The sequence below is a fragment of the Trachemys scripta genome, unplaced genomic scaffold (genome assembly GCF_013100865.1).
Source record: "Trachemys scripta elegans isolate TJP31775 unplaced genomic scaffold, CAS_Tse_1.0 scaffold_42, whole genome shotgun sequence".
Lineage (NCBI taxonomy): Eukaryota > Metazoa > Chordata > Testudines > Emydidae > Trachemys > Trachemys scripta.
In genome coordinates, this window is record NW_023260529.1 from 7,453 (window position 1) to 23,510 (window position 16,058).

Genomic DNA, 16,058 nt, shown 5'->3' on the forward strand with positions numbered 1-16,058 from the left:
GGGAGAAGGGGGGGGATGCGGGTGTCTGAGCTGAAGGGGTAATGGGGGAGGGGAGAAGGGGGGATGCGGGGGTCTGAGCTGAAGGGGTGAAGGGGGAGGGGAGAAGGGTGGGGGGATGGGGGGTCTGAGCTGAAGGATGCGGGGGGGGCGGGGGGCGGTTGAGGGATCCCTGCGCTCTGTCAGTTTTTGGCCTGTGTTGGATGCTCAGAACAGCCCATGCCCACCCCTCCCCCTTCTTTGCCCTGTGGCAGAGATGCCCTGGCTGGGCTCCATTCCCCCCCCCCCCGCCCTGGCACCCGCATCCCCCCCTTCTCCCCTCCCCCTTCACCCCTTCAGCTAAGACCCCCGCATCCCCCCTTCTCCCCTCCCCCATCACCCTTTTAGCTCAGGCCCCCACATCTGGCCCCACCATTCACCCCCCATCACCCCTTCCCCATCCTTCCACTCAGAACCCCCCATCTCACCCACGCTTCTCACCTCCCCCACCACTCCTTCACCATCTTTCATCTCAGACCCCTTCATCCCCCCACCCTTCACCCCATCCCCCCTTCAGCTCAGACCCCCATCACCCCTTGCCATCCTTCAGCTCAGACCCCTTCAATCGCCCCCACACCCAGCTCTGCATCCCCCGCAGGACTCACCCCCCAGCTCACGCTCCCGAGGGGGGGCAGCGGCCCCTTCCCCCACCGCAGGGACAGGTGATGGGCTCGACCCTCCTCAATCTGCAGCCAAAGGCAGGAAGCCAAACCCCCCCCCCCGCACCCCCCCCCCACGGCCCAGGTCTATTTCATGCCCCCCCCCCCCCCCCCCCGCCCACACAATGGCCCGCAGCGCTGGGAAAGCTGCTATTGTGCATCCAGGCCCCGATCCCTGGCACGGGCCCCCTGGAGCAGCCAGACAGGGCCGGGGCCATGCAGCCCCCCCCCGCCCCGCCCCCCCCCTGCAGCCCCCCCAACCCTGCCGCTCTGCCCCCCAACGCCCCCTCTCTGCAGCCCCCCAGCCCTGCCATCCCCCCTGCAGGCCCCCCCAGCCCGAGAAAAAGCCTCGCAGCGGCGGCGGGGGGGGGGGGGGGGGGCCCCGCCCCCCCCGCCCCGGGCCCCGCGGCCCCCCCGGGCCCCGGGGGGGGGGGGGGGGGGCCGCCCGCCGGGGGGGGCGGGGGGGGAGCGGGGGGGGCGGGGGCGGGGCGATGGAACCCGGGGGGGGGGGGTCGGGATGTGAGTGGCGGGGGCGGGAGGGGGGAGACACGAGCTGGGATTGCGGGGGGGGGGAGGAGGGGGGTGGCGGGGGGGGGGGCGGGGGGGGGGAGACACTGGAGCTGGGATTGCGGGGGGGTCCCTTTGTACCTACTGGCCCTGCAGCCCCTGGCCCGTTAGCCCTCCCCCCCCCAGCCACTTGGTGCCCAAAGCCCAACCACGCTGGGGGGCCCCCTTAGAGAGCCAGCCCCGTGGAGCAGAGACCCCCTGAAGAACCAGAGGGGCTTGGTGGGCCCGGCTGGGAGGGGCCTTTCCTGGCAGGGGGGGGCAGGGGATTCACCGCACCGAACAGGCCCCCCCAGAAACCCAGGGAGGGGGTGGGCCAAGGGCAGCACCAGGGGGCGTTAACAGGAAGGCGCAGCCCAGCTGGATGGTGCCTCCTGCCCCCAGAGCACAGGGCAGGGGCTGGACGTTTTGCAAGCAGCAGGGCTGGCACCATAGGCGGGATGGGGCAGTGCCAAGGCTGGGGGGAAGCGACACCACCCCAGCGCTGTCATCGCTGTTACCTGGGTTAGGGCAGCATCCAGGGGTCCCCCGCAAGGTTGTGGGGCCCAGTGCCGAGGCAGAGCTGGAGCCAGGCCCCGACCCACAGTGCATGCAGGCTACACAGCCAGAGCAGGGAGGGAAACTGAGGCACAGAGTCAGGCTGTGACTTACTCAAGCGCCCACAGCGGGTCAGGGGAGAAGCAGGACCAGAACCCAGGTGTCCTGAGTCCCAGACCTGCTAGGCCTCACTGCCCCCCTCTCACACGCCCAGTAACACCCAGTGCGCGTCCCACCCGTACCCTTGCCCGTCGAAGGGGTTAGAAGAGAGAGGAGCTGCCTGGGCCCGGGGCAGCGAGGGTGAGATGTGCCCCCCAGCGAGGGACAAGCCAGGATTTCGAAAGCATGAAATCGGGTCGTGCTGGCTCTAAGCGAGCGGCTGGTTGCATCCGAGCCAGGCGTACCCGGGAGGGCAGATAATACTACGGTGACACCCCCCCCACACACACACCCAGCGCTCAGGGCACGCAGTAGCAGCTCAGGGGGATCAGCGCAGGGCTGGGGGTGATGGGTGTAAGGGGATAGGGGTGGCTGGTGAGGAGGAGTTCCCCTGGGGGATGACCCTGGTGCCAGAAGCCATGAGGGGGCAGAGGAGGCTCCCCCCCCCATTGGGGGTACCACTCGGCTATCTCCCCCTAGGTGCAGCTCCAAAACACCAGAATCTTTTTCTCCCCAACCAGAGATGCCCCTCCCCAGGGCAGGGGCCAGCAGCCCCAAAGGAACGAGGATCATCTCATGCCCAGGCTGCAGGGGTCAGAAAGGCGCTACCCCTCCCTGTTCCTGCCCCCCTAGCACCAGGCTGGGGGCACCGCAGCCTCACCCCCGGCTCTGGCATTGCCCCAAGCATGGATGGGGAAGTTCACAAGCCTTAGTCCCTACCCAGCCAGCCAGTAGGGGCAGGGCGGGCACTGCCCCACCCCCCTTCCCTTTGGCAGGCGCTTGCCAGGGCCAAGAACCCACAGCCAGGCTGCTGTCAGTCAATAATTTATTTCTATCCAGACACAGGGAACGGAAATACACCAGAGTTTACAAAAATAGAAGGTGCAACAGACTAACCTGCAGCCCGGGCGGCAGGGCCCCTCTCCCTGCGCGGCCCCAGGGCAGGATCGGGGCCCTGCCCAGGCTGGCGCACGGAGCGTTATTGCGTGTCGCGGGATCGCTGGAGGGCAAGGAACCGCAGCTGGGGCCTCGGGCACCAGCCTGCTGCTTGGGAACCCCTGCCGACCCCCTGCCCCCGCTGGGTAGGGGAGCAGGCATTGCGTCCCGCTTGGCCAGCCCTGCTCACAGGCAGCCCATGGGCGAGTTCAGAGTACCTCTTTGACCTGTTCTACCATGGCCCCCCCTCCAAGGCAGCAGTGGGGATAACGGATTGCAGACCAGGCCTGGGGAGAGGGGACAAGGCCGGTAAGGCTCTGCTACTTCCCAACCATATCCTGCCCCTGTCCGCTCACCGCATGAACCAAGCCAGGGCTGAGGAGGGCTCAAGGCCAAGGGCAGAAGCAGCCCCACATCCAGGGGAAAGCCCAACCCGTGGCCAGCAGGTGCCAGGGAGCAGCAACGCTATGCCCCCTCCCTGGGGCCGCTGAGACCCCGGGCAGGCAAAGCTGAATCTAGCACGAGCCTTGCCTGCAAGCCACGGGCAGCGCTGCAAGCGCCTCCTGCTGGAGGAAGGGTAGAACTGCACCCGCCAGCTGCCCCATGCCAGGAGGAAGGTGCTGTGGCTGGTAGAGGCTGCTGAAATGAATTAGAGGGGGGGGGCTTACCCTCTCCTTGGGGGGGCCTGCCGGCCCCGGGAGTCCAGCATACTCGCAGCCGGGGGGAGGGAGCTCTGCGCCCAGTCGCTCCCCTCCGGCACGCGGGGCAGTTTCCGGCCACAGCAGCCCAGAGACGAGGACCAGTGGCCCAAAGCTCGGCCCTGCCTCGAACCTAGGCTCTGGCACCAAACGTGGCTCGTGGCCTCGTGCGGGTGAGGCTGGGGGCAGGCCCCGGGGATGTAGTGTGTGGGGAGAGGTGGCTGCAGACCGGGGGGCTGGGACCCCAATGCAAACTAGTGTTAACAACTGCCCCCGCGACCCCAGCCGGGAGATTTCACCTAGGAATAAATTACACCGCGGGACAGGCCAAGAGAACCTTCTCCCTTCTGGGGAGAGCGGGGGGCACCAGTGCAGAGCACACACGGGGGCGGGCAGGAGAGGGGACCCGCTGCCATCCCCAGGCTCAGGAAAACGGGAGGGGGGTGTCACTGTTGCTAGGGGGGAACTGTCTGCCCCCTCTAAGGCACCAAAGAGTCGAATCTTTTATTGCATATTGCAGGGCCCGGGCTGCCTCCCCCCACCCTCTGCCCTGTAGACAGGGCTGGTTGCAGACCCCAGCCCTAGACATGGGCTGAGCTGACAGGGCTCCTCAGCCAGCAGCCCCCCCCACCCCAGTCAGAGGATCCATCCCCCGCTCTCCCGCCCAACAGGGCGGATAAAGATAAGGCACTTGGGTTTGCAACCGAGCCCGCCCGGCCCACTCGGCCACCGGGCTTCTCTGGAGCTCAGCTGAGCCCTCGGGCCAGCCAACAGCGGGGGGCACAAAGACCAAGGGGTGGGGGGCAGGGGACACCTTTGATCTTCAGCTCCCACAAGACGAGACGGGGGGGAAGGAGGAGGGCCTCTCCGGGCGGGTAACGACTAAGCGAAGATGTTGGTGACAAAGTCCAGGAAGCGCTTGGCGTACTGCTCGGGGTGGACGGTCGAGATCTCCGCGCCGGCCTGCAGGGGGCACAACAGCATCAGCACCAACCAACCCCCGCCCCCTCCGACACCCCAGGGCGACCTTCCAATGCTTGCCAAGAGCCTGCGGGGAGGAGGGGGGGCTGTGCCCCACAGCCCTGACACCCCCTCCCTTGCCCGGTTTTCCGCTGGTCCACAGGCCAGGCAGCCCGGCTGCGTTTAACGAGGCTAATTCAAGCAGGGCGTGCGCAGTTCCAGCTGCCGTCCTCCCTTCCCCAACGGGCCCCCCCATGTGACCAGGCGGCTCCGTCCCCCCGCCCCGGACGCGAGCGGGACTCACCCCGTGCTTGACGGTCTTGGCGGCGTGCGCGGCCTTCTTCTTGGCGTCGTACTGCGTGAGGATGTCGATGAGGCCCATGAAGTACACCTCCGGCTGGGGCCCGCCTGGGGAAAGGCCATACCCCGGCTTAACCCGGCTCCCAGACCTTCAACGGACCCTTCCCCGCCCACTAGCTCCCTGACCAGGGGTCCAGCCGCGGGCGCAGTGGATCCGCGGCCTGCCACTCTCGGCGAGCTCCACGGCCGGCCCCGTCCCTGCCGCCTGGCCCTGAGGCTGCCGCAAAGGGCTGTGCGACCCACCGGCCACACAGGGCGCTCCGGGCCAGCGCCCATGGGTGGGGCCCTGTTTTTGAGGCGTTGGGGGAAAAATCCAGCCCCGAACGCGAGGGCTGGGGGCTCCCATTCTTTGAACACCTTTTGGGCCAGCCAGCGAAGAAGGAACAAAGCTACCACCCCCCCGCCCCAGATCCCTGTCCCCCGCCATGGTACTGCCAGCCCCACTCACCTTCCGCGCTCTTGATGGCGTACACGTCGACGTAGGGGTCAAACTCCCCGGGGCTCAGCGGCTTGTAGGAGTTCAGGTAGCCGCCGATCCCCTCGGGGGATGTCCCGTAGGAGCCCACAACCGTGACGTCTTCCCCCTCCTCTTCCTCCTCCTTCAGATCCTCGTCCTCCTCCTGCTCGGCCCGGAGCACGTCATGGATGCCCAACAGCAGGCTGTAATCCATGATCTTCAGCTGGACCAGGAACTAGGGGTGCAGCGGACAGGGGGTGAGCCGGGGCAGCAGTGAAAGGCTCCATTCCCACCCAGGGGGCTCCTCAGAAGCCACTGCTGCTCCCACTCAGGCCATGTTACCTAATGGTTAGAGCAGGGCCCTGCTTTGGCCTGCTCTAAGGGGCTGTTGCCCTGCCCCAATCTGCAGGGAGGGGAGACCCCCAACTGCACAGGGCCACACCGCGCTCCAGGGAGAGGCGCTAGACATGGCCCACAACGCAGTTCTCTGGAGCTGTTGGGCCGCAGGGACGTTTGGGGACACCCCCCCGCCCACAGCTGAGAACGTCAGCGGAGCCGCGAGGGACCTGCTACTGTGGGCACGGGAGACCCAGCAGTGCCAGGGCCTGGGTGCCAGCCAGCACCAACAGCCTGTGCCCCTGGCAAAGCAGCCCTGCCGCCCCTCCTTTGCGTGGCTCTCCCTGGAACGTATCGCCTGGCACAGGCAGGGCTCTGGGTTCTTGGCCGGGCAAGGAGGGGCTATTGCCCCAAGCGGCTGGCGAAGGGAAGGAGACATGGAGTGGGGCACCGAGTCTCCCAAGGCAGTCCCCTTCCTTCCCATGGCTGATACCCCCAATCCCTCTGCCACAGGTTTCAGTCCCTGCTGGCAGTGGCGTGCGCCCCGAGGGGTCCGGCAGAGCCCGGTAGCCAGTTCTGGTTGCTAGACAAGCCATGCTCGACAGGCTGCCCCGGGCGGGTCTGNCCGCCCCTCCTTTGCGTGGCTCTCCCTGGAACGTATCGCCTGGCACAGGCAGGGCTCTGGGTTCTTGGCCGGGCAAGGAGGGGCTATTGCCCCAAGCGGCTGTCGAAGGGAAGGAGACATGGAGTGGGGTACCGAGCCTCCCAAGGCAGTCCCCTTCCTTCCCATGGCTGATGCCCCCAATCCCTCTGCCACAGGTTTCAGTCCCTGCCGGCAGTGGCAGTGCGCCCCGAGGGGTCCGGCAGAGCCCGGTAGCCGGTTTTGGTTGCTAGACAAGCCATGCTCGACAGGCTGCCCTGGGCGGGTCTGGGCCGATCGGCTCAGGGAGGACGAGCTGTTTCGGGAAGGTTAGACAACCCCAAGCACCGTCCTGCAGGCGGTGCCCGCAACCGATCCCAGCTGCCACCTCGGCGTGGAGGTCAGCCGTGCCCGCGCCCCGCCCCGCCCCACCAGGGGCCAGAGACACCTGCCCTACCTCCACATCCCTCTTCAGCTTCTCCATGAAGTCGCCCTTCTGCCCCTCGTCCACGTACACCTTCTGGCTCATGTGCAGGAAGTCCATGTCTTTCAGGGTGGGCAGCTCCTTGACCTGGAAGGAACCAGACACGGTTAGTGGTCCAAGGAGGAGGGGGCCCCCAGGCGGAAGCAGCCTCACACCTGTGGGGCCACGCCCCGAGGGATGACCTGCAGAGCAGCCCAGCTCACGGAGTCGCCCCGGGAAACCCCCTCGCCGCCCACAGCCCCTTTAACAAGAGGCCCTGTCAGACCTGGGGCTGCCCCTCCTGGGACGGTTCCGGGGCTCACGGGGTGGCAGGGCCATGGCGCCCATGCCCAAAGGCAGGAGAAGCTGGCGACAACAGCCCAGCCGCCAGGGAGCCGCTCCCCCCAGAGGAAAGACTCAACACGAGCCGGCAGCTGGCCCCTCACCCTGGCAGGATTCCCCCGGCCGCTGAGCCGAGGGCTCCAATCCAATCAACCCTCCCTCGCCATCATCTCGCGGCCCTCAAATCCCGTTAACTGGATGCTGACGCCACCCCCGGGCTTTAGGGCAGGCGAGGCCACTAACGAGATCAGGATTATCCGGCTAACTCGGGTCATTTCCCCCCCAAACGGGGCGAGGCGGCCGGCAAAGCCCCAGCTGCATCTCGCCCTGGCTCGTTTGGCGCCGCGGCTGGTTAGTTAATCCCAGGCCCCCGCCAGACAGAGCGAGCCTCTGGCCGGGCCTGGCATCAGCTCATCCCCTCTCTTGCCCGTGAACCGGCCTTGCTGCCCCTTCGCATCAGTGCCCCCAGAGCTAGCCGCAGCTGGAGAGCGCTGGCAAGGCGACCCCAGGGCCCACAGCGCTCCGCATGGAGCCCACCGAGGCCTGTGCTGGGGGAGACGGCTGNTGGCAAGGCGATCCCAGGGCCCACAGCGCTCCGCATGGAGCCCACCAAGGCCTGTGCTGGGGGAGACGGCTGCTGCCCTGGGCACCCCCTCCCCGGAGGGCAGCGTGCAGAGGGGTGGCCGTGCAGGGCTGAGAACTGCTCCCCCTGCCCGGTGCTTCGGTCCGAGATTTAACAGCGGCCGATTCCTCGCCAGCTCGAGCTGCCTTTCGAAGGGGGCTGGGCCGCTCCCCGGCACGCTCTGTCCAGCCAGGGGATCCCAGTTTGAGCCCAGCCTGGCTCCCCGCACCGCCAGGGATGCCCCGTCAAACCCACCTGCTGGCCCGTCCCAGCAGTGGCACCACGTCAGAAATCAGAGGCCCATCCTACACTCCAGCTCCCTGGGGTGGGGGGATAAGACAGCGGCTCCCCTCCCCACACCCTGAGGGGATTGAGCCCACCTCTTCCCATGGAGTCAGCAGGTCCCAGTTAACCAAGATCCCCCTAAGTTGGGCACAGGACACCCCATAGCTTCCCGCTGCCCCCAGCCTGCTGCCCAGCCCCAGGGACCTCTGAGGGCAAACCCAAGCCCCTTCCCTAAACGGGGGCACAGGGCCGCATCCCCAACAGCTGCCACCCCCTGCACTTCGCTGCTCGCGCCGGCTCCCACCCGGCGTGGGGCGGCCCCACCAGGAGGCGGCTGTGTGAGCAGCGAGGTGGATCCCAGAAGCCTGGAGTCCCAGGGTAGTCGGCCCAACCTCCAGGCATGGAAAGCTGGCAGCTTCGCCCCAGCGGGCAGGGCCCGGATACCAAGCCAGCCCTCGAGGAGGGGCCTAGTTTTCAGATGCTTTGAGGAGCATCTGCAGAAAGGGAAGCAAGGCACCCCTACCACGGCGACAGCCTGAGGACACCCGACGGCCACGGGAGACGCCCGCCAGGCCTACCGGGGCAGCCTCCGATGGGGTCACCACCCCTGCCTATCCCACTGGGGGCAGCGACGCCCGTCAGTCAGGGACTCAGGCCCCCTGCTTGCTCTCCTGGAGGCCGGGCGCTGTCGCCCACCAGAACAAGCTAGGAGAGATCCATGGGTCAGAGACCCCCCTCCCCCCACATCCTCAGTTACCTTCTCCTTGTCGCTGGCTTCTCGGGACACCAGGGAGCCCTGCAAGAGAGGTACCCGCCCATTAGTCACAAGCCCCGCCCCCGGCCGCAGGAGGAGGGGTCAGATACACGCAGGAGTCCGTGGCGAGGGGCACAGAGCAGGCGGCCACAAGCAGCCACGGCAAGAGGGAGAAGATGGCTGAGATTTAGGGGACTGTCACCTGATTATTATGGACGGGAGCCAAGCGGCTAAACCCCCCGCACTGCCCGGAGCCCCCGGGCTAGTCCCAGGACCTCTGAGCCGCTTGGCTATGGGATCCGTCTGGCCCTAGCCACACAGCTGCTGCTGCTAGTCTCTCCAAGCAGCAACCCCCAGCACCTGGGACCATGCCGGGTGGGGGTGGGGAGGGCATGAACAGGTCCAGGGTGGGTCGCAACCACCTGCCCTTTGTGGGGAAATATGGGGCCCCTAAACTAGGTTGCCACGTGGTGTGGAAAGTGACAAAAGCCACAGCTCCAATGGGGGCCTGTCCGGGAGGGTTTCCAGCCGCGTGCCGCACAGCCCAGGCCGGCCTGACCCCAATCCCCACCAGCCCGGGGGCGCCCTCTGGGGTCCTGAGGCACTAGAGAAGCTCCTTGGCCAGGAGAGGAGCTCCAATCTGGAGGAGGGTCTCTATCGAACTGCTGCTGAAAGCGGGGTTCAGGGCAGAGATCAATCGGGTGAAGCTGGGGCAATCGATTCCTTGGGGTGCAGCCTCGCATGGGGGCTCAGGAGGGCACAGAGAGACTAGACCGGCCGGCAGGACGATCAGCAGCTTGTGTGTCTGCAGAGACTGGGGTGTCCCCAGGAGCCTGGCTCAGGTGACTGCCCCGGCCCCGCCTGCTGGCCCCGTTACCTTCAGGTCGTACTTCCTGTGCACGGCGAGCCGGTGGCTGAACACGTTCCTCATGACCAGCATGTAGGTCTCCTCGCTGTCCACGCTGAGCCGGTACATCCCCAGGAACTGGGGCAGCAGGGTGAGCCCGTGACACTTCACCACGTACTGCAAGGAGACGGGGCCGCGTCAGACCGGCAGGGGCCAGGGCAGAGTGCGAGGCGCCAGCCGGTCGGGCCTCTGGAGACCCCAGCCAGAAGAGGGGGGCAGTGACGTGCCCTAGCGGCCGCAGGTTGGTGGCAGCGCTGGGATTAGAACTCGACTCATTTCCTCCCAGCGGCAGACAGGTTCGCTCTGGCGCCCCCAGGTGGCGAGGCAGGGACACCTCAGAGTGACACTGGCCGTACCTGGTGGTAGTGCGAAAGGAGGCTGTGCACGTCAGCCACGTCTTCGCTGGAGATCTCCTTGATCACCAGCGTCCGGTCGTAGGAGGTGAGGAAACGCCGGTCGCTCCCCTCACCTTCGTAGTGGGGCGGGCTGCGCGTCAGGGAGACCTGGGGGGGGAAGCAGGCGTGAGAACTGACCCCGGGGCATACCGGGGACACCTCACCCCGGGCCATTCCATCCTTTAATGGGGCAGATGGTGAGTTTCAGGAGCATCTGCTATCGGTGGCCTGCCTTGCCAAGGGGCACCACCCCAGCGATATCAGAGACTCGGCCAGGGCTGCTGTGGCCAGCTCCCAGCTCAGCCGGTCCCAACCCGCCTCTGGCCAAGAAGCGGGCGTCCCAAGGAAAGCTTTAAGGGGCGCAGGGTGGATCTGCGTACGTCCCCCTCTATGCACACAGGGCCCTGGAACGCGAGGCCCAGGACACACATTCACCCTCCTGCCCCCACACACGATCGGTACCGAGGGAGCAGGTTACCCACCTGGTAGTCCTGGTCGTCAATCCCGAAGCGCTCGCGGAGGTTGCGGAAGACCTGCGGGCAGTACTCCTTGAACTTGAAGTGGCTGGGCAGGTTCTCCCTGGCGGGGCAAAGGGGAAGGGGGTCAGTGTTTAGAACCAGAGGGACCAGCTGGCCCCAGGAAGAGATCAGGAGCCTAGCACAGTCACAGCCGTAACCGTGTGATTCAGTTCAATACCACACGGCTCACGGGCACCTTAACCCGCCCCCGGCGTCGGGGACCCTCCTTGCTGGCAGTCGAAGCAGAAGGCAGAGGTTGGAGGACACCAGACAGAGCCAGGGATCCCCTCGCAGGTGGGGACGCTGGCCGGGGGTCAGCAAGCAGGTGCAAGGCGGCTGGGGGCGCTGATCCCTGGTTCTTGTGTCACGAGATGGGGGAAACAACACTTCCCTAGTCACTTTCTCCACCCGGGTCATGATTTTATAGACCTGCCTCAGTCGTCTCTTTTCTAAGAGAAACAGTCCCTGTCTTTTTAATCTCTCCTCACATGGGAGCTGCTCCATCCCCTTAATCATTCTCTGTCCTTTTCCAGTTCTCTGGCAGGGCGACGAGATCTGCGTGCAGTCTTCAAGGGGTGGGCGGAGCGTGGATTTCGATAGCGGCGTTAGGATATTTTCTGTCTGATTCTCTCTCCCTTTCCGAGTGGCTCCTAACTCGGTTCGCTTTTTGATGGCCATGGCACACGGAGCAGGTGTTTTCAGAGAACCTGATCTCTGTAAGTATCTACGTGGGGCGCGAAGATCTAACAACTGGCTCTTCCACCGAGCGGAGAAAGACAGAACAGGAGCCAGCGGCCGGAAGCCGAAGCTAGACAAAGGCGGCAGACGTTTAACAGGGAGGGGAATTACCCCATGGTGGAGCCTCCATCGCGGACCGTTTTTAACTCCCGACGGGCTGCGACTCCAAACGATCTGCTGTAGGAATTAGCTCAGGGCACTTGACTAAGTGATCACCGTGGAGCAGCGTGCACCACCTGCCCGGCCCCTGCTGTCAGACAGCTCCAGGAGCCAGCTCCTTGCCAGAGAGGCAGGGCAGTCCCCAGCTGCCCCGCTCCGGGCAAGCAAGACCCACACGGGAGCTCTTAGGTCACGTTTGCTGTTGAGTCTTCGCCTGGGCCCAGGTACAGGGTGGTTAAGGCTGGCAGGCGAGAGGGGAGGGGCAGCAGGGGAGGGCACCGGCACAGCCAGAGCTCTGGGCGAGGGCCCCTAGCTCCAGGGCAGAGTGTTAGGCCTGGAAGGGGCTGGGGAAACGGCAGCTAATGCCGAGCACAGCAATGCCAAGGGGCTGCCACCGCGAGGGCACCGGAGGCTGCGCCCAGCGCAGGGAGAGAGACTCGGGAGCCAGGCGCAGCAGGCGCGGGAGGTGAAAATGCTGCACCTGGGCTGAGCAGAAAACACAAGGGGCGTGGGACGTAGGGATGGGCGGGGAGGCTCATCGGGGGCCGGCTAGAACCAGCCTGTATCAGTGGAAGACAATGGACACCTCAGGGAATGAACTGTGACCCCAAACGGGACACCACGGGGTAGGATCGGAACTGGCCTTTCCGGGACACCGAGCTCTGACCTGGGACTGACGGCGAGCGAGCGGAGACGGGATCTTCGGCAGCTTGGCTGGGCGGAGCTTGGCAGAGCCCTCTTACCCTCTAGTCTCTCCGTTCCCCCCAGGGCTTCCCAGGCTGGGCTCCAGTTGCCTAACAAACCCTGCACGGTTTTGAAAACGGCTGCCTGGCGTCAGCGCGTCAACAGGGGGAAAGTCTCGGCCCAGGAGCCGATCTCGACCCTTGAGGAAGGGCGAGACCCCGTCGGGGAGCGGCCTGGCTCGCTGAGGGCTTCCTCCAAGGGACTGTTTAAAAGCCGCGGCACGGCATGGATCCCGTGGCCCCGCGACGCCCCTGCACCCAGGGTGGAAATCTGGGGAACCCAAACAAAGCTGCCCAAACTGGAGGACACATCAGCTCCTGCGAGAAGAGCCCGGAGAGCGTTAGTGAGCTCTCCGGGAGGGGGCTGACCCAAAGTCCGGCGGGTGACGCCGGGGGGGGGCGGCACAGAAGCAATCCGAGAAATGCAGGACCCCGAAAGGTCGTCTAGTCCAGTGCCCCGCACCGAGGCAGGACTCTGTCGCCTGGGAGGACGCCGACCCCGCTTTCTCGTGAGCTAGTCAGTCTGATCTCCGGTGCACTAGGGTGTAATGTACCAGATCCAGCCTCAGCCATTTCGATACCAGCCAGCGAGCTGTGCGCGCGCACGCGCCCCCCTCCCCGCAAACTCCGTGGGGGCGGCAGCCTCCTGCCGCGACTCACCTGTTGAAGAGATGATTGTTCACTTTGATTTTAGAGTTGGCTTTAAAGTCATCGGGTAGCAGCATCACCGGCAGGGGAACCTGGCTGAGTTCATTGATCTGGCAAGGGAACACAGGACAAGCGGGTTACTCCCCGCCCCACGCGCAGGTTTGGAGCGTCAGCAGGCGGCGTTCAACCCCCAGGCGCGCTCAGACCTGCCGCTGGGTATCCTGCCAACCTCGCCCAGGCGCACAGAGCCAACGCCACACGGGACAGCTTCCATTCCTCTAACAGCGTGGCAGGGGAGGGCAGTGTTCCCAGCAAGTCCCTGCCGAGCCAGCTAGGATGGCCAAAAAAACCAAACAGCAAGTGCCAGGCAACCTGCGAGCGCCCCCTACTGGATGGGGTAATAAACAGCCAGGCCATTGGAACGGGGCGACAGGAGCCCAGGGGAACAGTATATGAAGAGCCAATTCAAGCAGCCCGTCAGTTGGCGCTCGAGGGAGCTCTGGGAACGGGCTGTGGATTAACACGGAGGGGGCTCGCCCACCGCTTGGCATGGAGGTGCCAAGCACGACACAGGAAAGCGGCAGCTGGGACAAGCCAGGCTCCGGCCTGTAGCCGCTCAGAAGCCCAGGCACAGGGAGCAGACGCCGATCAAGCCTGTGGGAGGAGCGAGCTGGCTGGGAGGGCGTGCGTGAGGCGGGAGTGCCCGTTTTAGCCCAGCAAAAGGGGAGATGCCGCGACCGCGTGAGTTCTGGGGCGGGGCCGTCACCGCCCCGCCTGGCTTTGCCCTACAGACTCCGTGCGGACAGTCCCCAAAGCGGCGCAGCGCCGCGCCGTTTGGGGGCTCTGCCATCAGCTGCTAGAAGGCAATCAAGCTCCCGCAGAGTCACTGGGAGGCCATGTGGGTAGCGCGCCAGGCCTCAGAGACCCCCGTTTGTATCCCAGCTCTACTACCTTGGGCAAGGTCCCATCCCCGCCCCGTGCCTCGGTTCCCCCTAAATGGTACGTCCCTCTCTGTGAAGTGCTTGCAAGCCAGGGGTGAAGGACACCATACAAGAGTTATTAATGGCCAGTTGAGTCCCCTTAAGCGCCTAGCAGACATTGCCCTGGGTAGTCAAAACGGAACCGCGCCCTGTACCGCTCACGGACCCGCTCCTGAGAGGGGAACCGTCCTTCGCGAGGGCCCTCGACACGAAGAGCCCCGGCGTTAACAGACACAAAGCGACGGCACGCGCTGGGGTCCCGGCAGCTTGACACAACACTGCAAGTACATGCGCACGGGAGCCCACGCGAGAGAACTCCGCCAGACGCTCGAGCCACCGGTTCGAAAACCTGCTCCGTTTCTTACCCAGGCACGTGATTTTTTTTAAGCCGGGGCACAAATTAAACACACCAAACAGCAGGGAGCCGACGAAGCCAAGGCACCACCCGGGACGGCCAGCCAGGGAGGGAGCAGCTGGCCAGGCTAGGGTTAAGGGACCACCACACTCCATGCTCCGAGGCCCACGTACCATCAGCCTGCTACACTGGGACATCCAGGTTGTCCTGGGACTGGGTAAGCAGGACACAGAGCTCTGGCTTTCTAGGGGGCTGGACTGGAGTGTCCCTTACAGCCCCTGGAATCAGCAGGCAGGTCCCTTGGCTTCTGGTCTCAGCCGGCGGCTAAGGGGTGGCCCTGGTACAGCGCACCCAAGAGAAGTGTGGGTTGAGACACTGATCCCACAGTGCAGACGCCTGCTCCAGGTCCCACTTGGCACCGTGGCGCTGGGACGTTCTCCCCCTTTCAGTTTGCCGCTGCGCGACGATGCTGCGCCCCACCTCGGACCCGGGTCACAAGGGGCTTTTCCCGTTCGGGATCTCACTAGCTCTTGCCTGCCAGGGTCCCTCAGGCGGGCCAGTCGCCGTCAGGCAGGGGGGCGGAGGCGCTCACACGCCAGAGCGAGGAATGCGGTACACATGCTTGGAAAGGCCCAGGCCACCCCTTCTAAACCCACAGGGCTCCCTGGATGGGGTCTGAGCAGAGGACTGGGATGCCAGCAGCGCCTGGGAGCCTCACGTTCCCTGTCTGCAGGCTGGAATAATCCTGCCCTCGTTCCCAGGGAGCCTTGTGCTGTGACCTGGTTCCCGAGCTCCACGGCTGTAGCCCTAGCGATCAGGACTATTTAAGGAGCGCAGCCGCCGGGAGCTGTGGGGGCACAAACTGGTGTTCAGCAGGAAACTCCACAAAGTTCACACCCCCACCCACAGGGTCAGATCTGCCTAACTCCTGCAGAACTGGGACACCACCACCCCCACCGCGATCAGACCATCTGCCTCAGATGAAGGCTGGGGAAAGGGGCAGCTTCTGCAGAACTCACATTGTGACTCATGCTGGGGTGGGCGGGGAAGCAGAGGGAGAGGAGATGCCCAGCCCAGGAGGAGGGAATAGTGTGGGGTGTCTCACCGGGTGGGGGATACCCCAGCTCAGAGAGACAGTGAGGTCCTAGGCTGGAGGGAGTCAGAGGGCCCCGAGTGTCCTGGTCTCACCAGGTGCTGAACCCCACAACTCACTCCCTGGAGGCAGTGAGGACAGGGGTGGGGGAGAATCACAAGCTCTCAGGCTGGGGGGTGTCCCAGGGGCCCCACCCTCATCCAGGGCTAGACACCCAAGCCACAGTGACATCAAAGGGGCTCAGGGTCAGAGGGTCATGGGCCAGGATCAGGGGCACCCCAGAGAATAATAAGGGCCTCGATCAAGGGGCCCTGGGGGACACCTGGTGCTGGACACCCCAGCCCAGGAGAGCAATGAAGTCATGGGGGGGGCCTGTGGGGGCCCAGCCCAGGATCAGGGGGCCCCAGAGGGCTGTGGGGGGCCAGGAGCCCACCCCCACCTGGTGCTTGATGCCCCAAACCAGCAGAACAGTGAGGTCTCAAGGGGCCCCAGACCAGGATCAGGGGTCCCAGGATCAGAGAGGGAACCGGGCCAGGGACGCCAGAGGGACCAGGATCAAGGGCTCCCGGGGCAGTTGGGGGGACCAGGAAGGGGGACTCTCAAGGTGGGGCAGAGGGGGACAGGGAGCTCCCGGGGGGGAAATGGGGGCCAGGATGGGGGACTCCTGAGGTGGGGCAGCGGGGGGCCAGGACCTGGAGCTCCCGGGGGGGGAGG

General features: G+C 65.6%; 2 protein-coding genes across 2 annotated transcripts in view; both read right to left on the minus strand.

Annotated features, from left to right (window-relative positions):
- The window catches only part of DTX3 (deltex E3 ubiquitin ligase 3), a gene marked incomplete at its 3' end in the record, with an annotated part of 8,144 nt that extends 7,399 nt beyond the window's left edge, over positions 1 to 745 (minus strand). Inside the window, exon 1 of the mRNA XM_034757786.1 lies at positions 642 to 745. The remainder of the gene's footprint in view (positions 1 to 641) is intronic.
- Positions 746 to 2,764: 2,019 nt separating this feature from the next.
- PIP4K2C (phosphatidylinositol-5-phosphate 4-kinase type 2 gamma) lies at positions 2,765 to 15,678 on the minus strand (the record flags this gene model as incomplete). The annotated part of the gene is given in 10 exon segments (XM_034757785.1): positions 2,765 to 4,552; positions 4,854 to 4,957; positions 5,358 to 5,601; positions 6,800 to 6,913; positions 8,812 to 8,850; positions 9,686 to 9,832; positions 10,072 to 10,218; positions 10,593 to 10,689; positions 12,929 to 13,026; positions 15,667 to 15,678. Coding segments are annotated over 10 exon segments (1,083 nt in total), but the record flags the coding sequence as incomplete, so codon positions are not given.
- Positions 15,679 to 16,058: the final 380 nt, after the last annotated feature.